This window comes from Varroa destructor, unplaced genomic scaffold, assembly GCF_002443255.2.
Source record: "Varroa destructor unplaced genomic scaffold, Vdes_3.0 BEIS01000003.1, whole genome shotgun sequence".
NCBI lineage: Eukaryota > Metazoa > Arthropoda > Arachnida > Mesostigmata > Varroidae > Varroa > Varroa destructor.
The window spans coordinates 53,706,394-53,727,248 of NW_019211456.1; the positions used below are offsets into that span (position 1 = coordinate 53,706,394).

At 36.1% G+C, this 20,855-nt stretch overlaps 1 protein-coding gene and 1 long non-coding RNA gene across 20 annotated transcripts in view; both read right to left on the reverse strand.

The window, feature by feature from the left end:
* The window catches only part of LOC111246719 (uncharacterized), a 100,111-nt gene that overhangs the window by 10,801 nt on the left and 68,455 nt on the right, over nt 1-20,855 (reverse strand). For 5 of the 19 annotated variants that reach the window (XR_015323217.1, XM_086982858.1, XM_086982857.1 and 2 more), the window contains 3 exons: nt 13,985-14,250; nt 4,430-4,643; nt 4,018-4,120 (listed from right to left, as the gene is read on the reverse strand). Coding sequence is in view for 12 of the 19 variants with exons in the window: in XM_086982858.1 (XP_086838984.1) it covers nt 4,018-4,120; nt 4,430-4,643; nt 13,985-14,118 (451 nt within the window). In the remaining 7 variants the exon portion in view is untranslated. Of the gene's footprint in view, nt 1-417; nt 1,770-2,298; nt 2,424-4,017; nt 4,121-4,429; nt 4,644-13,984; nt 14,251-14,689; nt 14,861-15,856; nt 15,982-20,855 lie in introns of those variants that run through there. The other 14 variants (XM_086982852.1, XM_086982855.1, XM_086982851.1 and 11 more) reach the window with 7 other exon arrangements.
* LOC147757137 (uncharacterized) lies at nt 4,650-13,978 on the reverse strand. The gene is made up of 3 exons (XR_015323221.1): nt 12,356-13,978; nt 10,385-10,652; nt 4,650-6,411 (listed from the first exon to the last, which is right to left on the reverse strand). It is a non-coding gene; the product is annotated as an uncharacterized LOC147757137 (long non-coding RNA).

A 20,855-nucleotide genomic window follows, 5' to 3' on the forward strand; every position in this document is an offset into this window, starting at 1 on the left:
AATAGAAGAAATCGGAGATAGTTATCATTGCAATGACTTCGAAGAGCTCAGGAGATATTCTGTTAACAGACATTCAAATTTTGAAAGAAATTTGAAACCCCACGATCTGCGATAACAGGATACACAAGGTATTAACAGATCAAGAGGTCAATAAGAGGTTGGATAAAATGGAATTAAAAGCCGTGTTAGGATGCCAGATTACTAAATTTAATATCTGGTAAGGCAAGAGATGTCGGGACTAAAAAGGTGATTACAGAAATCTGCAATTGTTTTAGTGGTGTTAAATTTTTTTCAGTAGATCAACATAGTAATTTAAGTGAGAGAAGTGTAATGTCATTACCAATTGCTAGGTTGCTAGTAACTGCAAATTTCCCTATTCCGTATCAATTTCCGTTAATAAAAAAAGATATACCAAAGTTGGTCTGGCTGGTCAATTCTAGATGATCTGTATCGCTCGCCGTATGGTTTTATTTGTTTGTACTCGTGTACATTTACGCAGAACCTCTGTATAAATATCTACAATATAGTGACAAGGCCCTTACAACAATGTCAGTAGCCGTACTCATCATGCTTCTGGGCGTTTATTTTCAATGCGCGCTAAAACGGCCCCTTCTTTACGTAGACTTTCATCTAAGAAAAAAGAAACCATTTTGTCAGGAGAGGAAATTATGTGCTGAAATTCGCACGCGAAGCCAGCCCACTTAGGCCCTTTCAACTTGGAGCCTGTTTATAGCATTAATTTCTGTACGTCACCTCTCCTGCAGAGCAATGGTGATCACTATATTCGGACTAACAAGTATCAAGTACCTATTTAAGTGATGTATGTTAGCTAAGGCACTGTTTTATTGCTTTTGCCCTTCTTTGACAATCAAAACCTAAGTTTAGAAAAATGTAGAGCATATCCACTTAGTGTATCGCAAGCTTTCAAATGGTACCAAGATCAACTCATTTACATAGATCTTCTGTAAAAAAGGATACTATTTGGTTAAGAAAACACACTGAAAGGTTTGAGAAACTGACCCTCCGAAAGATGGCCCACCTCAACTCAACAACTTCCTGCATCCCTAAACAATAACAAAAACGAATGGCCAAAAAGTCAAAAACGTATTTCGTCTTTAGACAGGCAGACATTAGTGGTGCTAGCAAATAAAGTAAGTACATTTGTAGACGGCAGTGCGATGTGCAAGGCCTATAGTACGAACATCAGATTTGAGACAGCTTGGTTTGAACCACCCAAGAAGGCAAGAACGCTCAATTAGCCTTCCGCCTGTGAAATTACTGAATTAAATGCCTTTACTATACATACTAATAGAAAAAGTAGTACTCAAGAGGATATATAGAAGTACTAGTACCACAGCGGCAACGGTTCCGTTCAAACTGTTCGCCATGTAACTTAAACGATATACTATAACAAGTCTACCTGAGAATATCACAACTAAATGGTCGTACAATTAGCTGAAAATCACAGAGAACTTTATTCAACCTCTATAAGAAATTAGAAAAGCGTATAACGCTAGATTTTATTTAAAAGTTCCAGGGATATATTCAGGTTCCAGGCGCATTTGTCGTAATATGTGTGATAAAGGTAAACAGAAATATTTTTTTACCGTGAACCACTTAGGAAACGGTCCGATGATGAAGGCTTTTTTATAAGTGTGGCTGCGAGAACGCCTAGCTAAACTTCGAAGAGAGCACTCGGATCAACTCTAAAATATATCCCCAGACCTAATGAGACAATCACTACAATCGACTGGAAGGAGGCCAAAATCCTGAAACAGCATTTTGATCAAACTTATTAAATCAAAGCTAAGCTTCACGCAGCGAAATCAAAGAAGCCGTGCGGCCTTTGCCAAAGTATGGTATACAACGAGGATCTTTTCCGCTAAACATTTACCATCATCTTAAGAAGCTACAGTGAAAAACGGGTAACAGGCGCACTCGTTCAATCCGGGGTTGCTTGCGTGCATTTTGCTTTTATAGGTTTTTAGAAAACTATTTGACAAAGCAGAAATGTCAAAAATACTTTTTACCATATCTCCTACACGGAACTTTGGTATAAAAGTGGCCGCAACATTAGCTTCTGATAAATACCTATCTCACTTAGCCAAATAATCGACGGCACTTATAAATACAATCTTTAACTCTTTTTTTGAAGGTTTATATTTGTTTGTACAATTGTTGTATCTAAGCGTTCGTACTATGGCACGTTTGTATCGTAGTTGTGAAAATTTTAGGCTTAAAGATATGTAAAAATAATTTTTAAAATAACTGTGTTCGAAATGTTCGTTGGAATATTACCAAATTGTTCCGTTTCCCATATTAGCCTCCTCTGGTATGCAACATGGTCGTGCCTTCTCCCAATTTTACAAAGCAGACCTCATAAACCATCTAGTTTAAAACCAATAACCTTCATAAGAGGTGCACTGCCGTTGTTGAAGCCATCACGCGAAATGAAATTGAAAACAAGAACTATGGTTAGAAAATGCCCAAATGGCACCTACTTAAGCGCGGCACCCTAGTGCTCTTGGTGCATATAATATAGGGTATACAATGTTTACACTATGTACCATACACCCCCTTTTGTGTAAATAAAAGTGTTATTCGATTTAAATACAAATGTCCAAATTTGTTGTATACTCCGCTCACAAAAAACGCTCAAAAACATGCTTTTTTGATAAACAGGTAGCGTCACTGACTTGCATCGGATGCAAGATAACAAAAGGCATCGTAATCTTTTACATGCTCAATGCTCAGTTCGATAGGCTTAACAGATGTAATAAAGTTTAAGGCTTTGGTGCGATATAATACGATTTTAAGCCTTCACGCCTGAAAAGATCACGCACTCGAGGCTATCGGTCCTTCTTTTTGATCATGACGCAACGTCGGCGTGAGATCCATCCAGAGCACTGTTATTGATCAAAGTCAATGAAATAATTTAACAAACGTTGTGAAACTTTAACTTATTTTTAGTTTTGTATGCAGGTAAAACAGTGACTAATAAAACCGTGATGGATGGAATCGAAACAATTATAATCTTTAAAGAGTTCTAAAATGTATTGGATTAAGATTTTATGAAAGCGGAATTTTAGGTAAAGCACTGAGAAACTGGGCACCAATTCAGATTCATACAACTTTTTTGAAAATAGCAATGACTACTTTTCCGCGGAATAGATCAGAGGTAAGTCTTTATTGTTATCAGTTAATTTGAAGGAAAAAATGGCGAAGCTGGCCGTATTTTTTGTTGTGAAAGATATGTACGTACATTTTAATGGGTTCACTCTTGTCAATTCTAAACATTGCACTGCCGTATTGGTGATAGAAAGGTTACAAACGATGTTAGTTAGGAGCTGCCTGTATAGGGAAGACCAATAGCTGGCAAATTATTTAACATTATTCCCAAATTTAGTGGGTCTTAACAAGTATATGGGAACAGAAAAGACTGACTTATATGGGTCGTATCAATTTCTCGAGCTACCGCACGGGGGCATTTGTGAAAGAACCCTGCACTTCTTAGTGACTAACTAATTAAATGTTGCTGGCTAAAGATACACGCAATAAAATCGCGCAGTTTGCGAAATATATTACCATGTTGCTTCTACTAAAGCAAAATGTGTATTTACACTATGCACATGCTCCTATGGAGAAGGTATCCCCAATACAGTAAGGAAAACAAAAAAATAAACTTCGTCGAGTTACATCCCGATACAGGTTTTTGCATTTCTGCTTGTAATGAAAAAAAATTCTCAGTAGAAGACTTATATCAGAGAAATGAAAAAGCTGTGCAACTGCTCTTTCAAACTGAGCAACACAAAACTCAGTTTAGAAGCTTGTAAAGATGGTGAATCGGACACCACACCTTATTAAGTTTCTCGTCCATTCAAATTTGGATAATTAATTCAGAGATTTCTTTAAAAACAAGTTGAAAAGAGGTTAAATTACGTTGATTTTGTGTGAAGTAAGCAAGTGAGTTTAAAAGAAAGTACAAATTATTAAAAACTGGTTGTATATAGGTCGTACCATCTTGTAGCAGACAATGCAGCTGCGATTCGGCAAAATCCATCAGTTTCGTAAGTAACACAATACGTAGCTTATGGCAGCCATTGTAGAATCTGTCAGACGCCTTGTTAAAGGCGATTAATAAGACATCCTTAATGAGATATTTAAGTAGAAACCACGGCTGTGTATCTAGGTCTATAAAGTGGTTATACATCTATACTATGGAAACGCATGCTTATTCTCATGAAAATAACATGCTTGAGTAGAACACCGATATATATATTGCCTTCATTGACCTGTTTGATTATCTATCTGGTTCAGATATTCCAAAGTAGTGTATTTTTCAACCAACATTTAACGCACAATTATTTTTACTGTATAGAGGGTCAAAGAGTATTACTCTGTTTTGTAAAATGCTATGCAAACAACATACCTGTTGGAAGGTATCGATAGCGGCTGTATTGCTAAGGTCAAGTATCGTAGGTGTTGATGCTGTCACTGGTCCTCCACGTTTTCCGAGTCTAGACAGAAACTCGTTATTGGCGTTGATTTTATTTTTCATCCTCTGCTCCATCATATCTAGAATCATTTTCTGTCGAAGGACGTCTAGCGGGCCCACTACCGACAGATTTGGCATACCGCCTGCCCTGTTTAGAACAATAAACAGAGATATACGAAGACTTAAGGAACTTACTGATTTCGATAAATTATTTGGTTTAAATTCGTCTGAAGAGACAATGTTTACTTAATATTAGAAAGGTTTGATACAATGAACAGAATGAGACGCGCGATCTTTATTGATGTAATGTACGCGATAGTCTTGGTGGGTACAGTTCATTCATATATATATATATATATATATATATCCCTATAGCGATTAATTTCGCCAAAATTTTCCTTTTTGCTTTGCTACTGGTTTCAATGATATCGAAGAATCCTTGTTCAACTGTGGTTGCTTCTTTTTTTATTTTATCGATCGTTTCACCGTAATAAAAGCTGAACGGCATTTTGAAGTCGTCTTTGTTGCAACGGCATTTATATAACTCCTCTTATAAACGCGTCCATAACTTCTTCAGAAAACCCATATCTAACTTTCGGATGCCACAGTGGAACTACGCACATCATGAGTAGGTCTATATATACAGGCTTCGCCGAAGCATATTTTGCCACTGATTCAACTGATTGCCGTTCTACGCTTTTACCCCCAGCCTAGCTTAAACTATAGTATACACCATCAGTTATCTCGTCACTGTACCTAGCATGTTACCCGTTCACAGCTGTTTCATAAACCCTTCCTAAGACAAACAAATTTAATTTGCATTACACCTAGCCTAAAGTAAATTATAGTTTGACAGCAGACTTGCACTTTTACAGTTAATCCTCCTAGGGTTCTGTGGCACCAACTGAGTGATCTCGTTTCAGATATCGCGTCACAGTCATTCTATTTAATCGATTCAATCAATCTATTACCTTGCATTAGTGAGCTCATTATTTCTTCTGTATTGGTCATGCCGCCCTTTCATCTCCATTAATCGCTTCATAACCGTTAAGCTGTATCTTCCTCCGAAATTGGATTTCATGGTTATTTTGGGGTATGTTTTATTTTTAAAGTAAGAAAAATTCTCAAATGCTTGCATTGAACACACTGAGTATTATTCCGAAACGAACAACTGGGATTTGCATAATCCAGGCATCTGCGAAGGGTAAGGAACCAACTATCAACACTTTTTTTTGATAATGATCTGGCATGTTACCACATTCCTTGTAAGTTAAGCCGTTTATGAGATTCTATATTGACATCTGTGTGCTTATTTTGTGTCAAATGTTTATTTTTTTCCTTCAATAGAATTCGAGAAATGAGTCATGTAGAATTTAATAACAAACAGTTTAATCCTTCTGAAATTACCAAGGATTGTCGAACGCAATCACCAAAAAGAGTTAATATTACTCATCAAATTTCTTAATTAACTCTACCTCATAAGAAGAGGAAGAGGCACGAACTAATCAAATCAGCATTACAGGTTTCTATGGAAGAAAGAGACTATTCCTTGGGAAAAAGTATTTATACAGCCGAACAATATGAACCGATATGGTCCATATTTCATCAGTTCCCTATTTTTTTCGGCAAAAAACACTATTTTACGATTAGATCAGATAAAATCGAAAATTATACCTACATACAATGTTGCAGAATTTTATAATTTCTAAAACGACAGGTATTTTTCCCGTATAGTCCTTCAAAAAAAAGCACTCGATCTGAATGCTTCCTCGATTCGTATACCCATTTCTGCGCCTTCGTTAAAGAATACATGAGGATTGTGAAAATGCTGGAAAAATACCGGGTGGCGTTCGGGGAACTTTCGTAACCCTCGATCCGCGTATTGCATGTGTTTCTAATTTAAAAACAGGACTTGCCTGAAACAAGAAAAGACACATTTATCTAGCCAAACAAGATTACTGTATATCAGAAGATAAAATGCTCATCGTTTTTAAAGCGGTCTAATATTTTAGCAATATATTCGAAAAGTGAAAAAGGCAATTTGGAGCAAAACACACCAAAATATTCTATAAAAAAAAAACCTAAAGGTGGGCTCGCGCGATAAATTTACAAATTTTCAGAAATGAACTTTGTTGCCATTCATTAACGCTTTGTCTCGTCAACCACAATAGGCAAAAATAGCTCTGTCCTCACATTTAATCCTAGATGAAACCGTTTAGGTATATTAGCAAGTAGTAACCCAAGTTTATTTTGACATAAAAATAAGATGATAAAGGCAAAAAGGCGTCCTAAATTTTTTTATGTACAACAAATTGTTGTCTTTGATCACACTATTTTTGATGACGAAGAAATAAAATTGTGTTCCCAGCAAAGATATTCGGACGCAGCTTAGGAGTCTGCACAGCCCTCAATCTAGCACTAATAGAAAAACTTATTCAACACATGAACAGCGCGGTATTACCTGATATCACTGGTCAAGGCAAAACTGGGTTCGCTGTCATTCGTGCCCATTTGTAGAACAAGAACATCATGGAGGGCTCATATTTGTAACTACGAGCTGTCCGATTGAATTTCGTTGCATTTGCCTTTCCAGCCAAATTTTGGATACATTAATAATTTTCCAATTTTGGCATGTATTTCGTTCAATAGTCATCGAATATTCATTGTCATCATCGTCATCCATGTTTTCATTCGTGACCTAAGGCTTCAGTTAAGCTTTATTTATTTAGTAAACCTTTCGACTTTTACTTCCCCTTTGCTTAGAGGGCCAGGCTTTCTAAGTGATTACTATAAATTATGTTTTTATATCCATTGTCAGCAGGATTCCTATATTGAGATTTCGGTCTTGGCCGCGAATATGTACAGAATTACACGACTTTACTTAAAGGGCTTAAAGTATTTTTTTCGAACTTTATGGCGTAAGTTTGTTCGCTTAGTTCATAGTTTCAATGTAAGACCTTTGACTGTACAAACTGAAAAAAAAACTTACTGTAGAAGAACGTAATACACAAGTATCGCAGATGACTGACAGATGATAGGCTATTGGTTTTGCCGTAGCGAGAACAACCCTGATCAAATAAGTAGGATGTACTCAGTATATACCAGCAGCTAATTTCGTTGACAAGTGGCTACCTATCACGCACATTAAAGGGCAAGAATAATCTTTCTGGCAATAAAATGTCCTTCCAGCATGAGGTTCATGGAGAAAATGCTACGGTGATTCAAGAAAATCCATTCACTAACTGCTTACGAAAAACAGGGCTGTAGGCTACCGGAGACACTGATAAGCACTCTACGAGCCTTCCGAGAGGCTACATAAAAGAGTGAACTGGCTTAATGGCTTTCTTGGACTGCCGAAAACCAACTTGAAAGTATTACAACAGCCCCTGCTCTCCTAAGTTGTTTTTGAGCCAAGAACACCCCAGTAGCTTTGCTAGCTACGAAGTCAAGCAAATCGGTTTGAAGACACCATAAAACTCTCTTATTAGTCTTACAACAACAGGATTTGCCTAAACATTAATAACAGGATTTCTTTAGTGATACGATTCGCTGGGAGAGCGGAAATGTATTTCTTGAAATTTCATTAATTTAAATCGACTAGCATTGCCAGTACCAGGTGGCAAATATGGATTATGTCTTTGAATTAAAACAGGTAACTTTTCTCACTAACCAGGGTTCAGTTCTGTGTCTGAAAGCATAGTTACATAATAGAAATTCGTTTCCGCCAAGTAGTAATGAATCCAGAAGCTGCAGACATGCACCTGAGCAGCTTTTCTGCTCAGTCAGTCCACTTTTGTACTTTCTGTTCCAGCGTTGTGCTATTCGATTGTTTGTGTACTGTACACTGTAATCATTGCTAGCATCCCAACGTGACATAATCGCGATATTCAAGTTGTTTCTTGGATAACTTCTAGGAAATATTTAATTAACGGTTTGTATATCAACACAATTCCTCGAGAAATACGGGGCAAAATCAATTTAGGTAGTTCGATTAAGACTAGCGTCTGTTGTACACAAATAAACGATAATATAATCGATAATAATAAACTAATATATTTTGGAAAATGTGGAAAATCATATCGGGATTAGCGATAACGGTTAACGATAAGCGTGCATAACCTAAAACAGGAAGTCCCCAGAATATGTCATTATAAATGAAGTAAGATTTTGACAATGCTGGCTGGTGGTTGATCACAATGCCTGAATTGTTTTAGGGCCTATTCTAACTATTCTCATATTTAAATCGCTAAATACAGCTTCGTGCAGCACTCCGTAAACATTTCCGTTCAGTGTCGTGGTAAGGTCCAAGAGATCCCGATTTTAATTCTGCCATACACAAAGGTGCACGTAAGACAATCTCAAGTGAATTCCGAGTTTGAAATCTGAAAGTCACCGATATCATCTTTAAACCGTTTCTGTAAATAACGTGATATCCTGTCGTATCTACCGAGCTTTCAACGACCTTCTTGTGATAGTAACAAGTACCCCACCTCTTTATCCATTGTCCTATAGAACCCACAAAAAGTAAGACATCTGTACGCAATACCCAAGAGCACCCTTAAATTACAAATGTGGGTTTATCCAAAACTCCTGCAAACTATGTTAGGTAAACAATGATGCATGAATTAATGAAGGCCCTTCTGGGAATTACGCAAGTGTTTGTGACTCTATTGAAGCAATAACCGCAGAATTTGACTAAGAGCTAGAGCCAGGTGGCCAATGCGTTCTGAAATATAAGTTTCATAAGGAGGTCAAAAACTGATTCCTTTTGTTCTAAACATTTTAGGTCCCTTCCTGCTGGGATACCGTTGCAGAAAGCTCTGCTTCAGGCGTTGTATTAAGTCTGCCCACCAGCAAAGCTATTTTTAATTCTTAGTACTTAATCCTGCCAAATTTGCCGATCTCTTAGACCCAGTTATTAGCGGCCATTATTCGGGTTACATGTACGACTACCGGTACTGCTAACTGGAAGTTGTGTTTAGATTGCGAAGTTTCTAATGCTCTCGTACGTCGCTCCTCGGAGCACCTCCTACACGTAGTACCTTAAAACGGGGCTTGTCTCCCGTATCGTACAAGCCTCAGTAATTTACGCGACTAACTTCTTGAGAAATCTGTGTCTTCTCATAGGTTTGTCACATATGGCTTAAATAATCTTTTTTGTGATGAGCTCCAACGAAGAAGGCGTATCTGACCTGGTCTTCCTAATACATGTGTTTCCAGTGTTTAGTGTCTATGTAATCCAGGTACTGTAAAACTCAAAGCAGGGCAGTTGCACCGCCAAGAAAAATTACTCGCCGTAAGGCATGAACACACTAGTAGACCAACAAGTGGGATTTGTCTTGTTCATGGATTTGTGAACCTTACTTCAATCACGGAAGCTTACTACTTGATCCAAATGTTCTTAAACATTTGCCTGGCGTTAGTTATGGAATGACATTTAAAAGAATAATTTTCTCGAGTCGTTCTTGCACAGCACTTCCGGTTTGCAGTGTGTGCATTTCAAACAGGAACCTTACGACTTAACATCCTTTCCAAAACAAAAACATAATTATAAGTAAAAGGAACTCGTAAAATGGTATAATAATAAAAATATTAACAAATGCGCTCATATACTAACTTACAGAAGGTTAATACTAAAACAGAAGCTGCTTTTCATTTTATGATTAAAATGAAAAACCTCAACTTCATACACAGATATGCTGCACTGGTTAGTTAAACCACAGTACTTGCTTTAGATCTCGGCCGAATAAAGAGCTCAATGCTACACCGATGTCAAAAGTATTTAAATAAATCGAATTTCATATGCTTGTATTTGTTTTTGAATACTTTTCATATTAATGTCACAGAAAATAGGGCAAATTCATATAGTAAGCTCACAAAGGTACTTACCAACATTTTGAGCCTTTTGTACTGCGCCGTTTTATGGAGTACAGAGAATATTTCTCTTAGTTGATCCTTTGCCCAGAGTGTCTCATGACTAAAAGCTGACTAACAACTGACAGCTCTGAATTTTTTTAGCTGTTACAGCGACAGCCATGAGGTAGCAACGCCGTTTCCGAATTTGTAACTTTTCAGTATTATTCGTGTGATTCTTACTATAGCACCCCCATGTCATTTGGATGTTTTCTTCAATGCGATAAACGTAAAATGCATCCACCTACGGTTGAAAGGTCTCACTTTTATTAGAAACTGCCTTGCATGGAGACGAACATACAGTTTACTCCTAATAGTGCTTAATTCTTAATTTGTTTCTATTGGAGTAATAACAAAGAATTTTCGACCAATGACAATGTTAGACAAACGAGCACTGAAAATGAACCGGTCCATAGTTCTTGTTCCATTCGTTAACTTCCCTAATTTCCTTGTTCAGTTGTATGTTACAGGGATAAATTATCGCATTTTTTTCATTCTATACTCCAATATGAATAATGTTCGATGGAAATTATGCTCTAAAATAATACATATAGGTTTAGGTTCGCCAAAAAGACTATTTATTAGAGAATCTTTACAATTCGAAGGCGATTTAGCCGCATTTAAATTTTACTTTGGAATGTTTGAGGAGAGGCTCGTTTCGTAATTTTCCTATCAATTGACTAGTATAAGTACAATTTTGCTTTAAAGCTAGATTTAGAAATTATACACATTTTAGGTCAAGGAATCGCATTGTGAGCAGAGGCTCAGTCTTTTAAAGTGTGCTTAGTTCATGGACCTACCAAGATTTAGGTCTGTTTCTGTCTTTGGAAAACTTTAACGGCTTTAACCGGCAAAGGTGTAAAAGAAAAAGTAAATTGTGATTGTTAATACTAAAACTATTTTCCCGACAATCGCAGGTTTTTAGAACCACTTTATAAATCTGAGCTCCGACAGTGTGCCGGCTCACACTTCGCCGCAAGTATAGATTTTTGCCGGCAGTCAATCTCTACCTTCATTCATAGTTTTCTTTAGGTGACTTCCTTTTTTATGAAAAAAAAAATTACAATAACATGACGAAGACGATTTGAGAAGCTAGAAGGCGGTTTTAATTTAGTGTTTGAACTACTCAAATGTTATGCAAAAATTTTCTTTCTAAATTCGCAAACAACTTTTTAGTACAAACTGTGAGTGTCCCAATATTGGCAGTGAAGACTTGTTAAAATCCTGACCAAATACACCAGGCAGAAATAATCTAAAGAATTTAAATATCAGAAAACGTTTATCTTCACTGTTGCAGCTCAAAGTTTGTTGTAAAATAGCTGTTGTAAAAAGAACTGTTTCGGTCTTAATACAAAGCGTAGGGGATGAGCGTAGGCCTGATGGGACAAATGTATCCCAATTGATAAGCACTTTTGTATTTAGTAATCCGATTATTAGCATATAATAATAATAGGTCTTCTTGAAAAATTTGAAATTACAAAACTGCGTTGATTTGTATGCGTCCTGCGGGGCTGGAGCCGGGGATTCTGAGAGTCTGTTTTAAAACCTGATAGATTGGGTATATTGAAATTAAGATTAGCGGCACTACATATAATGCCCCTAATCTTAATTGATGTGTGAGATTTTTCAATAATAAAAGAATCTAGAAACCTGAAATTTCAATTGATGTCTGACGGTTTAACTAGCAATCTATGTGTTGGAAAAACATAGTTATTAAAAGACTGTACATACATACGAAAATTATTTATTTATATACCAGTGTCCCTTAAAATAACGCTTTTTTTGATTAGTATATATACGCCGATTTCGGTAGAAACAGCACCTCCATTAGAAATCCGTGCGACTATATATTTAGATCCTCACTCCGCTAAGCATTTTTATCAATCAAAACCAGCATGTATACATGTATTACATATATTATAGCTAGCGAACATCTATTATACCAACCTTTTTTGGAGGTGAAGAAATGAAGCTGTCGAGCGAGTTGTTGGTTTCTGTAGAGACCCTCACATCAAAGGCAGCTTCATACCCAGACATATCTCATCTAATTGCTATAAATTCGAGACTTAACAGTATGTTGGTCAGAATACTGTAGAACCGTTGTTTATCTGGATCAGTCATTGTACAGTAAAGTGTTTCCTTCCGACATTTATTGAAAAATATGAATTCTATCCCTCTTGCTTTCATTTGTTATAAGGTTTGCCTAAGCTTATCAACTGTTGTGCTTTCCAGATGCCCACTACCGTCTAAATAAATCGGCTTTCATTCACTTTTGCCTCATAAGAATTGAGTCTGTTAAGAATATCCCTTTAACTATTTCTGGCTCGCAAGTTATCATAATTTCCATAGCCAAATTTCCGGATATTCGCCTAGATAAGCACCTGTCAAGCAACGCAAATTTAACTCCGTTCGTAATGAGGAACTGCTATAATGCCTATTTTTAAAGCTAAAAAACTCCTGAAAAAATGTTTTCCCCTATATCATGTTTTCTTAAGTGCTAAAGTGGCTTCAAAATGTAAATATTTCAACCTACACTACGATAATAAGATTGAATTAATATTGAAACCTAAAAAACCTGCACTAAGGAGCTTGCTCTGCCTACTCCATTTTCTGAATAGATATATTGATATTGTAATAGTCTTGACAAAAATCGCGACTTAATAAAATAATATTTTTGTTAAGCTTTGAATAAACCATAACAAGCTGTTTATGTTAATGAATAGCCTAAAATAAACAAATATGAGCGTGTTATTCTTGTGTTCAAATACCAACCTCGCCATAAATTATAAAAACGATTAATGCAAAAGTAATACACGCCGAACTTCACAGGATAAACCTAAGGAGCACTAATGTGAAAAACACCACTTAAAACCATTTAAACCATCTCTTCAAACGCCGCAATGCGTCTAAAGAAATATTCACTAGGCACTTCAGGTCAATGTTCCGTTTTTTCTGTTCAACCATGATCAAAGAAGGCTAGAACTAGTGAGCTTCCCACGAATTTGACAAGGGAAGATAATATAGTCACTGGCTGACTCAAATAGTCACCTATCAAATATCTATGTGCGAATCCATCAGACGTATACGTTGAAAAAACTCTATATTCATTTTAAAAAATACGAAGTATTGTTATGTTTCTTGCTTTGTAAAAGTGTTGGCTTTTTTACATAAAAAAAGGGCAGCAACCAAGCCTAATTTTGATGTCTTTCTATTAGTTAGTAAGTGTTAAAGTTTATATAGTATATGGAGAAACAATAAATACAAATGAACGTATGCAACGTATTTTTCGAATTAAATGTTTTAGTCAAACGTTTTTAAACAGCGCACGGAACGCAAATGCCAAAGGTGTTGAACCTTCTTGGCGCCTCTAAATATAAATTTGCTCTGAGTAGACTGCTGATTGATACGGAGAAAATTCAACGCCCAGCAATCCAAATCACATCTTTAGTTTGCTAGCTTGCGGATATTTAATTGATACAATTAAATGTTTATCTAGACTGGTTATTCACAGAGATAACCATGAGATCTTATTAATTCCAATACTGTCACTTGTTGCACTCAAACTTGAGTACTTACCGCCGGTGTAACATGAACGCCTTAGGGTAGGGAAACGTTTGCGGTCCTTGGGGTACGTATGCACTACATCCTGGCAACGTAAACGATATTATCGATAAAAGAGCCACCCCTGTGAGCCACGTCGACTGTTTCATCGTTATTTTAGTATCGATGGACGAAAAAAATCAGTTAACAACAATGACGACAGGGTGAACTCGCTGGCAACCTGATGCTGCTGCTACAACTTCAACAATAGCTGTAACAGTAGCAAATCTAGCTGACAACTCCTGTAAGGACAGCAGAGTTATCAGAAAACAATTAGTATAATAAATACTCATGGCTAGAAAAAAAACACTAAAGAACTAGCTATGGTAGAAATACGGTAAGTATTTGGCTGCGGATCTAATTAATAGTTAAGTTAAGCTAGCACAATTAATCATAAATATTTACAACTAGCGTAAACCAAACTTTGTACATAAACAGACCGAAAGCGTATGTTCTGAGGCAATAAAAACTTTTTTCTACTTAACTCTACATGTCGGTTAGTATGACTGGTATTCATGTGAAACATATTAATTTGCTTGTAATCATTCTTAAATATGTATATGGTACATAATTGTTAGCAATGGAGTGAAATCAGCTGTACGAAGACGAAGACGAAAATAATCGAAAATGGCATATCAAACGCTAAGGTTCTCTCTTTAACCAATTTTCAGTCAAACATACCTTACGGCTTTCGTCTTAGAAATTCTCAGGACATTACTACAGAAGGAACCATGAGTCGCACGTGATCGGCTTCGTGGCCATCACGCATACTAGACCAGTTCTGTCTCCCTACAACTGGCATCTCAGACTACAGCCACATATTTGATGGCTGAGAATGGCTGGGAACTACCCCTTCAGAGATAAAAATAAAAAGTTATAGTTAAACCGAAAAACTGGAGGATATGACCACAACGGTAATTCTTGTTATCATAATTACCGCCTGGTAATAAGTTTCGTTGAGTTTTAAAGAAGCTGCACCGAAAGGAAAATTAAATTAGAAACTTATTAATACTTACTAATAATAAAATAATTTGAAATTTATTAGTATGCAACTGGAAAATAAAAACACATTTTTTATTTTCCAGTTGTATACTCGAGACTAACATCACTGCATCAAATGGGAACTTGGGAATAGGCAGTTAAATGTTATACCTGTCAAAATAAGTCGTTCCAATAGAACCATACATCTGCCAAGAATACCACTTTGTACGAATTTCTAGACCTTATATTTGTGTCAGTCAAGACGTATGCTATTTTGGAAAATTGTAATAGAAATGAAGATCACATCGAAAAATTGTAATGCAATTCTGAACCTGCATCAGCAGCTTAACACGACTAGAAAGATCTAGGGTATATACTATTCTGAGAAAAACGAAACATATACTTATGGCGCTGATATATCACAAGAATAGTACGATAAGGGAAGTGTAGTTATCTATACTACTAAATATATACACACATGCAACATTTTCATCTATTAGATCTACTAGATTAGATGAAGAACAAAAATAATTCTGTGCCCATTTGCGCGTCTTTTTGATGAAGCGCAAATCTTCCCCCAGGAGCTCTCTTCAAATATTCTTTTGCCTATTGTTTCCACTTATCTTTACTCAACGTTTAGCAAGTTTATAGTACTATCTCTTCTTGCAAGGGAACCCGTGCTCTTCATATAATAATTTATAGAGTTTTTATAATGTCTAAAAATTAATAATTTCATCATTAAATAAATTCTGCAAAACTCGAAACACTTAATAGTCTAACAGAACAAGCATTGGACTGGCTTGTACGTGATAACATCTCAGACAAAGTCCACCATTTTTTTTAGGATGTTTGGAAAAGAAATTCTACCTTATTAGTAGCTGTCCTTCTATCAACTTTTGAGCATAAATTGCCTTCAATTGACCCTGCTTTTCACAATCTTAAGCGCAGCGATTATCTTATCACTGATTTCACACCACACATACTTTAATCGCCTGAAATACAAAACAACTTACTCAGAGAGGAAGGGTGCTACACTACGGCGCATTTAGGGAATATTGTTCGTCATGCTTTTTCGCTGTTTTTTTTTTGTGAAGCGCTAATTCTAACTCGTGCAAGCGCTAACTTCTAGTCATGACCGTAAGCAGAAAGTTCAATCCACTTTATTTTTCAGCAATCAACCGCACAACAATACGCGCTGCTCCAGCTGGTGATAGTTAAGCGCTTGAATTTGAGAGTTTGATGTGCTCTTGCCACATAGATGAATCGTATTAGGTTTGCGTTTCATGCATTGAGGATACCATTTGCCTCTTTTAGCGAAACATGTAAATTTGTGTTCTCAAATGCTGGAAGTTATCATCTTTTCAAAATAAAGAAAAATGCCAAAATTTTCCGTTGTGGTTCTCCATTTTTTTTTGGAACATAATTTTTGGCTTCACCTTAGATGCATGCTCGCTCCTGAAGAAAAGTTTCCCACCCAGATTTTTCAGAAAAGCTTACTCTATATCAGTGCTGATTAACTAATTAACTAAGTACCAAATACGGCCATGGCGTTTTCGCTGTATAAGTTTATAAGAGACATTGTCGTAAGAATGGCTCTGCACGTTTTTCCCCCGTAGCTGCCACCAGCCGCCGACAAATTTAATTTAATATTAGTAAGTATAAGCTTAATTAGTCAAGGAGGGGTCAGAGCTCATTAATCCAAGACATATATAAATATATACCTGCACATGACCGTCGGCCTAGTCTCTTTCACTTATAAACAACCATATTAGAGTTGCGTTGCTATTTAACTACTTCACATAGCTTTTTTGAAACTCTCTCTATTAAGAGAGTTTTTTTTCGCGCCGATTAGGTATAAAAAAAAACCCCTGATAGCTTAGTGGGTAACGTCACTAGAAACACGTTGTGATCTATGTTCGAGTACGGGCACACACGCACTTCGTTTCGTGCCGATCATCTGATAGAGTGCCTAACGGTGATGCCAAATGCGAAACTCGAAACACAGATATGTAGGAAAATCGCCCAATGATGGCAAATGTCGGAGGCGATTGTTAGCAACCATAATAAATAAGTATAATTAACATGGATTAACAAAACAGGTGGGCAATTTTTTTCGCAAAAAAAATGGTATGTGATAGTTAACATCAACTTAACAATCAGTTTGTCTTTTTTGAAATCCTCTAGCGAATGGCAGGCAACTACATGAGTCAAATGGAAAAAAGATTGCGTGTTTTAGCAAATATAGAATTTCCTATTTTCTCTTCTCGAATTATCCGGCTTCATGTATTATCCTTCGAACAGTACCTCTATAAGATGAGGAGTATAAAAAGTGCTAACGAGCGTGCTTTCGGCTAGTACATGTCACTTGATGGTTTAGGATCTCCAATTGGAAATATCAGTCTAGATGAAATTCTCGAAATCAGTAGAGTAAAAGTAATTAAAGGAGGCCTTAGGATTCAACTCTTAGCGAATCACTATGCCAAGCTGCATTATTAACGCAACACTGCAGACATCATCGTCCGCTAAACATTATACCTGCGAAACGGAATGAATATTGAATTGTGTGCATACACGCTAGGAAAAACATCCTGCGAAAGCAGTGTGTTGTAGAACATTCTAGAGCGGCTGTTGTTCATTCACTGATATATCTTCTGTTTAAATTAGAAGCTTGCTCTATTTTTGCACATATTAAGGCATAATTATATTAAGGCATAGATGATTATCAGATACCCAGTATAAAGCTCATGATGAACATTTTTAAGTTTTGCTCAAGATGCTTTTGCTTAATTAAAATGTATTATCGCCAAGCACAAAAAGGTTAAGCTAGAATATACTGGAATAGAATATATAGAATATATTGACACTTTCTTATTTAATTTTTATTTTATAATTTTATAATTATTTATTATATACTTATTATATAATTATATTGTATGTAATTATATAATAATTATGTATGACTTGTTTTTAAATTCTTTGCATCTTATAGAGAAATGATAAGGACAGATAGGATAATTACTGTTCATACTGTAAAAAAAATCAACGCTCCACTGTTACTTTAATAAGCCTTTCCATATTTTTAAAATCAAGACTAGTAAAATTACAACGAATAAGAAGATTCGCTGCTGCAAGATCAGAATGGTTCTACACTAGTAGGTATGAAGGGTGGTTTCCCCGCTTGCCCCTTGATCTGTTTAAGGGTGTTCAGAGCGCAGTGGTGCGCGAAACAGGCATCGAACGGATATGCAAAAGCGGTAGTATAGACTGACCAGTTTTATCGATGAATTTGTTGAAACAAATACTCGTGAAAAATAGTGTACCTATAAATATGTTAAAGATCTGTGTGCAAATAGAATAGGTTTACGCTGGTTAGACAGACTCGGTTATTCATGTGAAGAACAAATTGTAATGTCAATTAGTTTATGCTAAAGCTACTAATATACCTGAACTCAATTTTTAGGCTGAGCTTGATAAATTTCGTCGTTGTAGTTTCAGACATAGCATCATACTTTGTGTGAAATGCTTAGCCAAAACATGCAGATTGTGGAAAAAAATCAAACAGTGCATACAACTGGAAATCTAAAAATGAATTGCTGCCGTTTTGCACGGAAACCTTTCATACGTATTTCACCAGTACCTCTGTTAATTAGAAGAGTAAGGTCTTCCTCTTATTAAAGAATTGACCTAGTTGTCTCAAAATGAAGTTCAGTTCAGTATGCCGTGATTTAGTTGCGTATTGTTGAATGTTTGTACTCCTGTCGAGAACTTAAAATGTAGGTTCACGTTTTTTCTTGTTCTCAGAAGAGTGCGGTTATATGGTACTGATAGTTCTTAAAATTACATTGAAAATAGATTACTACTATCTGTTCTATTCGATCTTGTTACCTGTTCTCTGACAAAAGTGCATAACGTGAATACAACACGCTCTCATATGGATATGAAGCTTTAATGATTTAGTTGGTTCATGCGTAGGCCTCGCCTTGCGCTAGTTTTATGACTTCAATTTGTAATGCACTGCTTCAATAGGCTATCCCAAGGGATGGCAGACGTTTCAAAAAACGGATATTGCAGGATTATAGCTACAGAATCAATGATACCGTAGATATCATAAAAATATTTGTTTTCTAACTTTTGCCCTTCCGGGCAGATTTCTAACGATGTCAACACTTTAAAAAGACTATTTCTTTTTGTGACTAAATCCTTTATGAGCATATATCATATCAAGGGCTAAAATAGCTTTTCAGTTGAGTAAATCGTGTAAGCAATCGAATACAACTTCCCTATAAGCAAATTCGAGCGACGCTGCAGGTAACACCATTGACGAAATTTGTGTAGCTTTATGGGACATAGCTGTGTCGGTTAGCACTATGAGATCTTGGTTCATCAAATTTGGAGTAAAGATTCTTAACTTTAATAGTGCATCTTGCTTGATACCACCTTTCTTGTTTGATAACCACAAAATGAAATCAAATAATTGAAGAAGAGACTCCGACAAATGCTACCGCTCAGCTTCCGAATTCTGCGTATCATATATCAATCATTGAAAACGATTTGCGTTAAGTACAAAAGTGAACAAAGTTAGAGAGAAGTTTATCATAAATTGATCGATGAATAAAAAAGGACTTATGTCAGAGTTTGCTTTTTTGGAGTTGCTAGAATGCCACAGTCGATGTGACCCTTTAGATATTACTATTACAGGCGAGAGATGTTGACTCAATATGGTAATTACACGAGGCAAGGTTACTACATAACAAAAGGTGCATTTAGCTTCTGTTAGCAATGCAAAACGTAAGGATACGAGATAAGTAGTCTTCAAGTATTTAGATGAGAAGGGAGACTTGCAACATAAATGCGCACGTAAAACAATTGGTGGAATTGAAAGACACTTCTATGTAAAAGTGTCTCTCAATTAAACATTTCAATTAAAAAAAAAGTGACACTTCCAAAATACCTCCCAACGTGTTTGTACCTAAAATAAACGCCTAGCGTTAATTCAAAATAGAACAATAAGAAATGCACCTTTTATTTCATTTAGAAATTGACCTATTTATTTAAATGTAAAAAAAAACATGTGTAGATTTAACACCTCTAAACGTAAAATAAAAAAAAATTCTAAATAGTCTGAAAATTTTGTAGCCGTTAAATCTATCAAACAGAATATAACAGGTACCAAATAAAACTCAGGCAGTTAGATTTATAAGACTGTATGCAGAACCGGATAGAGAACCAAAACCTTATTTTTAAACATGGTCAGACGTTACTATAATTGATAAGGATACTAGGAAGAAACTAAAACCTACCACTTGTTACAGATACTCACTTCAATTAGCTCTGTACCATTGCCAATTTAGTGGTTAGCTGATAAATTCGATATACTTAAAATTGCAAAAAAACTATGATAAAGAAACACTAAAATGAGACTTACGACTTATTTTAGTATCATACTAAAGCACCCCATTTACATGAGCAGGAATTCGCCTAGATTATTTATTGGATGAAAAATAATAAATATTGCTTGATCTCGAGGAGTGGAAAATACAGAGTACTGAATCACATTTTAAGCACCAAGTTCCACTTGAATCGTGTAATAGCCACAGTGTATGAGTAATAAATATTAGAGAAAGAGGACATCTTGATTGAGAAACGGAGCTATCTGGATTCGTCGATCAAATAATTTGAAGCGGAAAGATCGAGCCTTCGTAAAGGCTACATTTCGAAAACTACTATCCGTAGAAAAACAAACTATCCCTTCATGGTTTATTTGAGAAGTACCAGTACCAGTTCAGATGCCAAGAAGTTAAAAAACCGAATAAAAAGCGAATGTCAACGGTTACCAGGGGCACAAATGGAGGGAACGTCTTTGGAG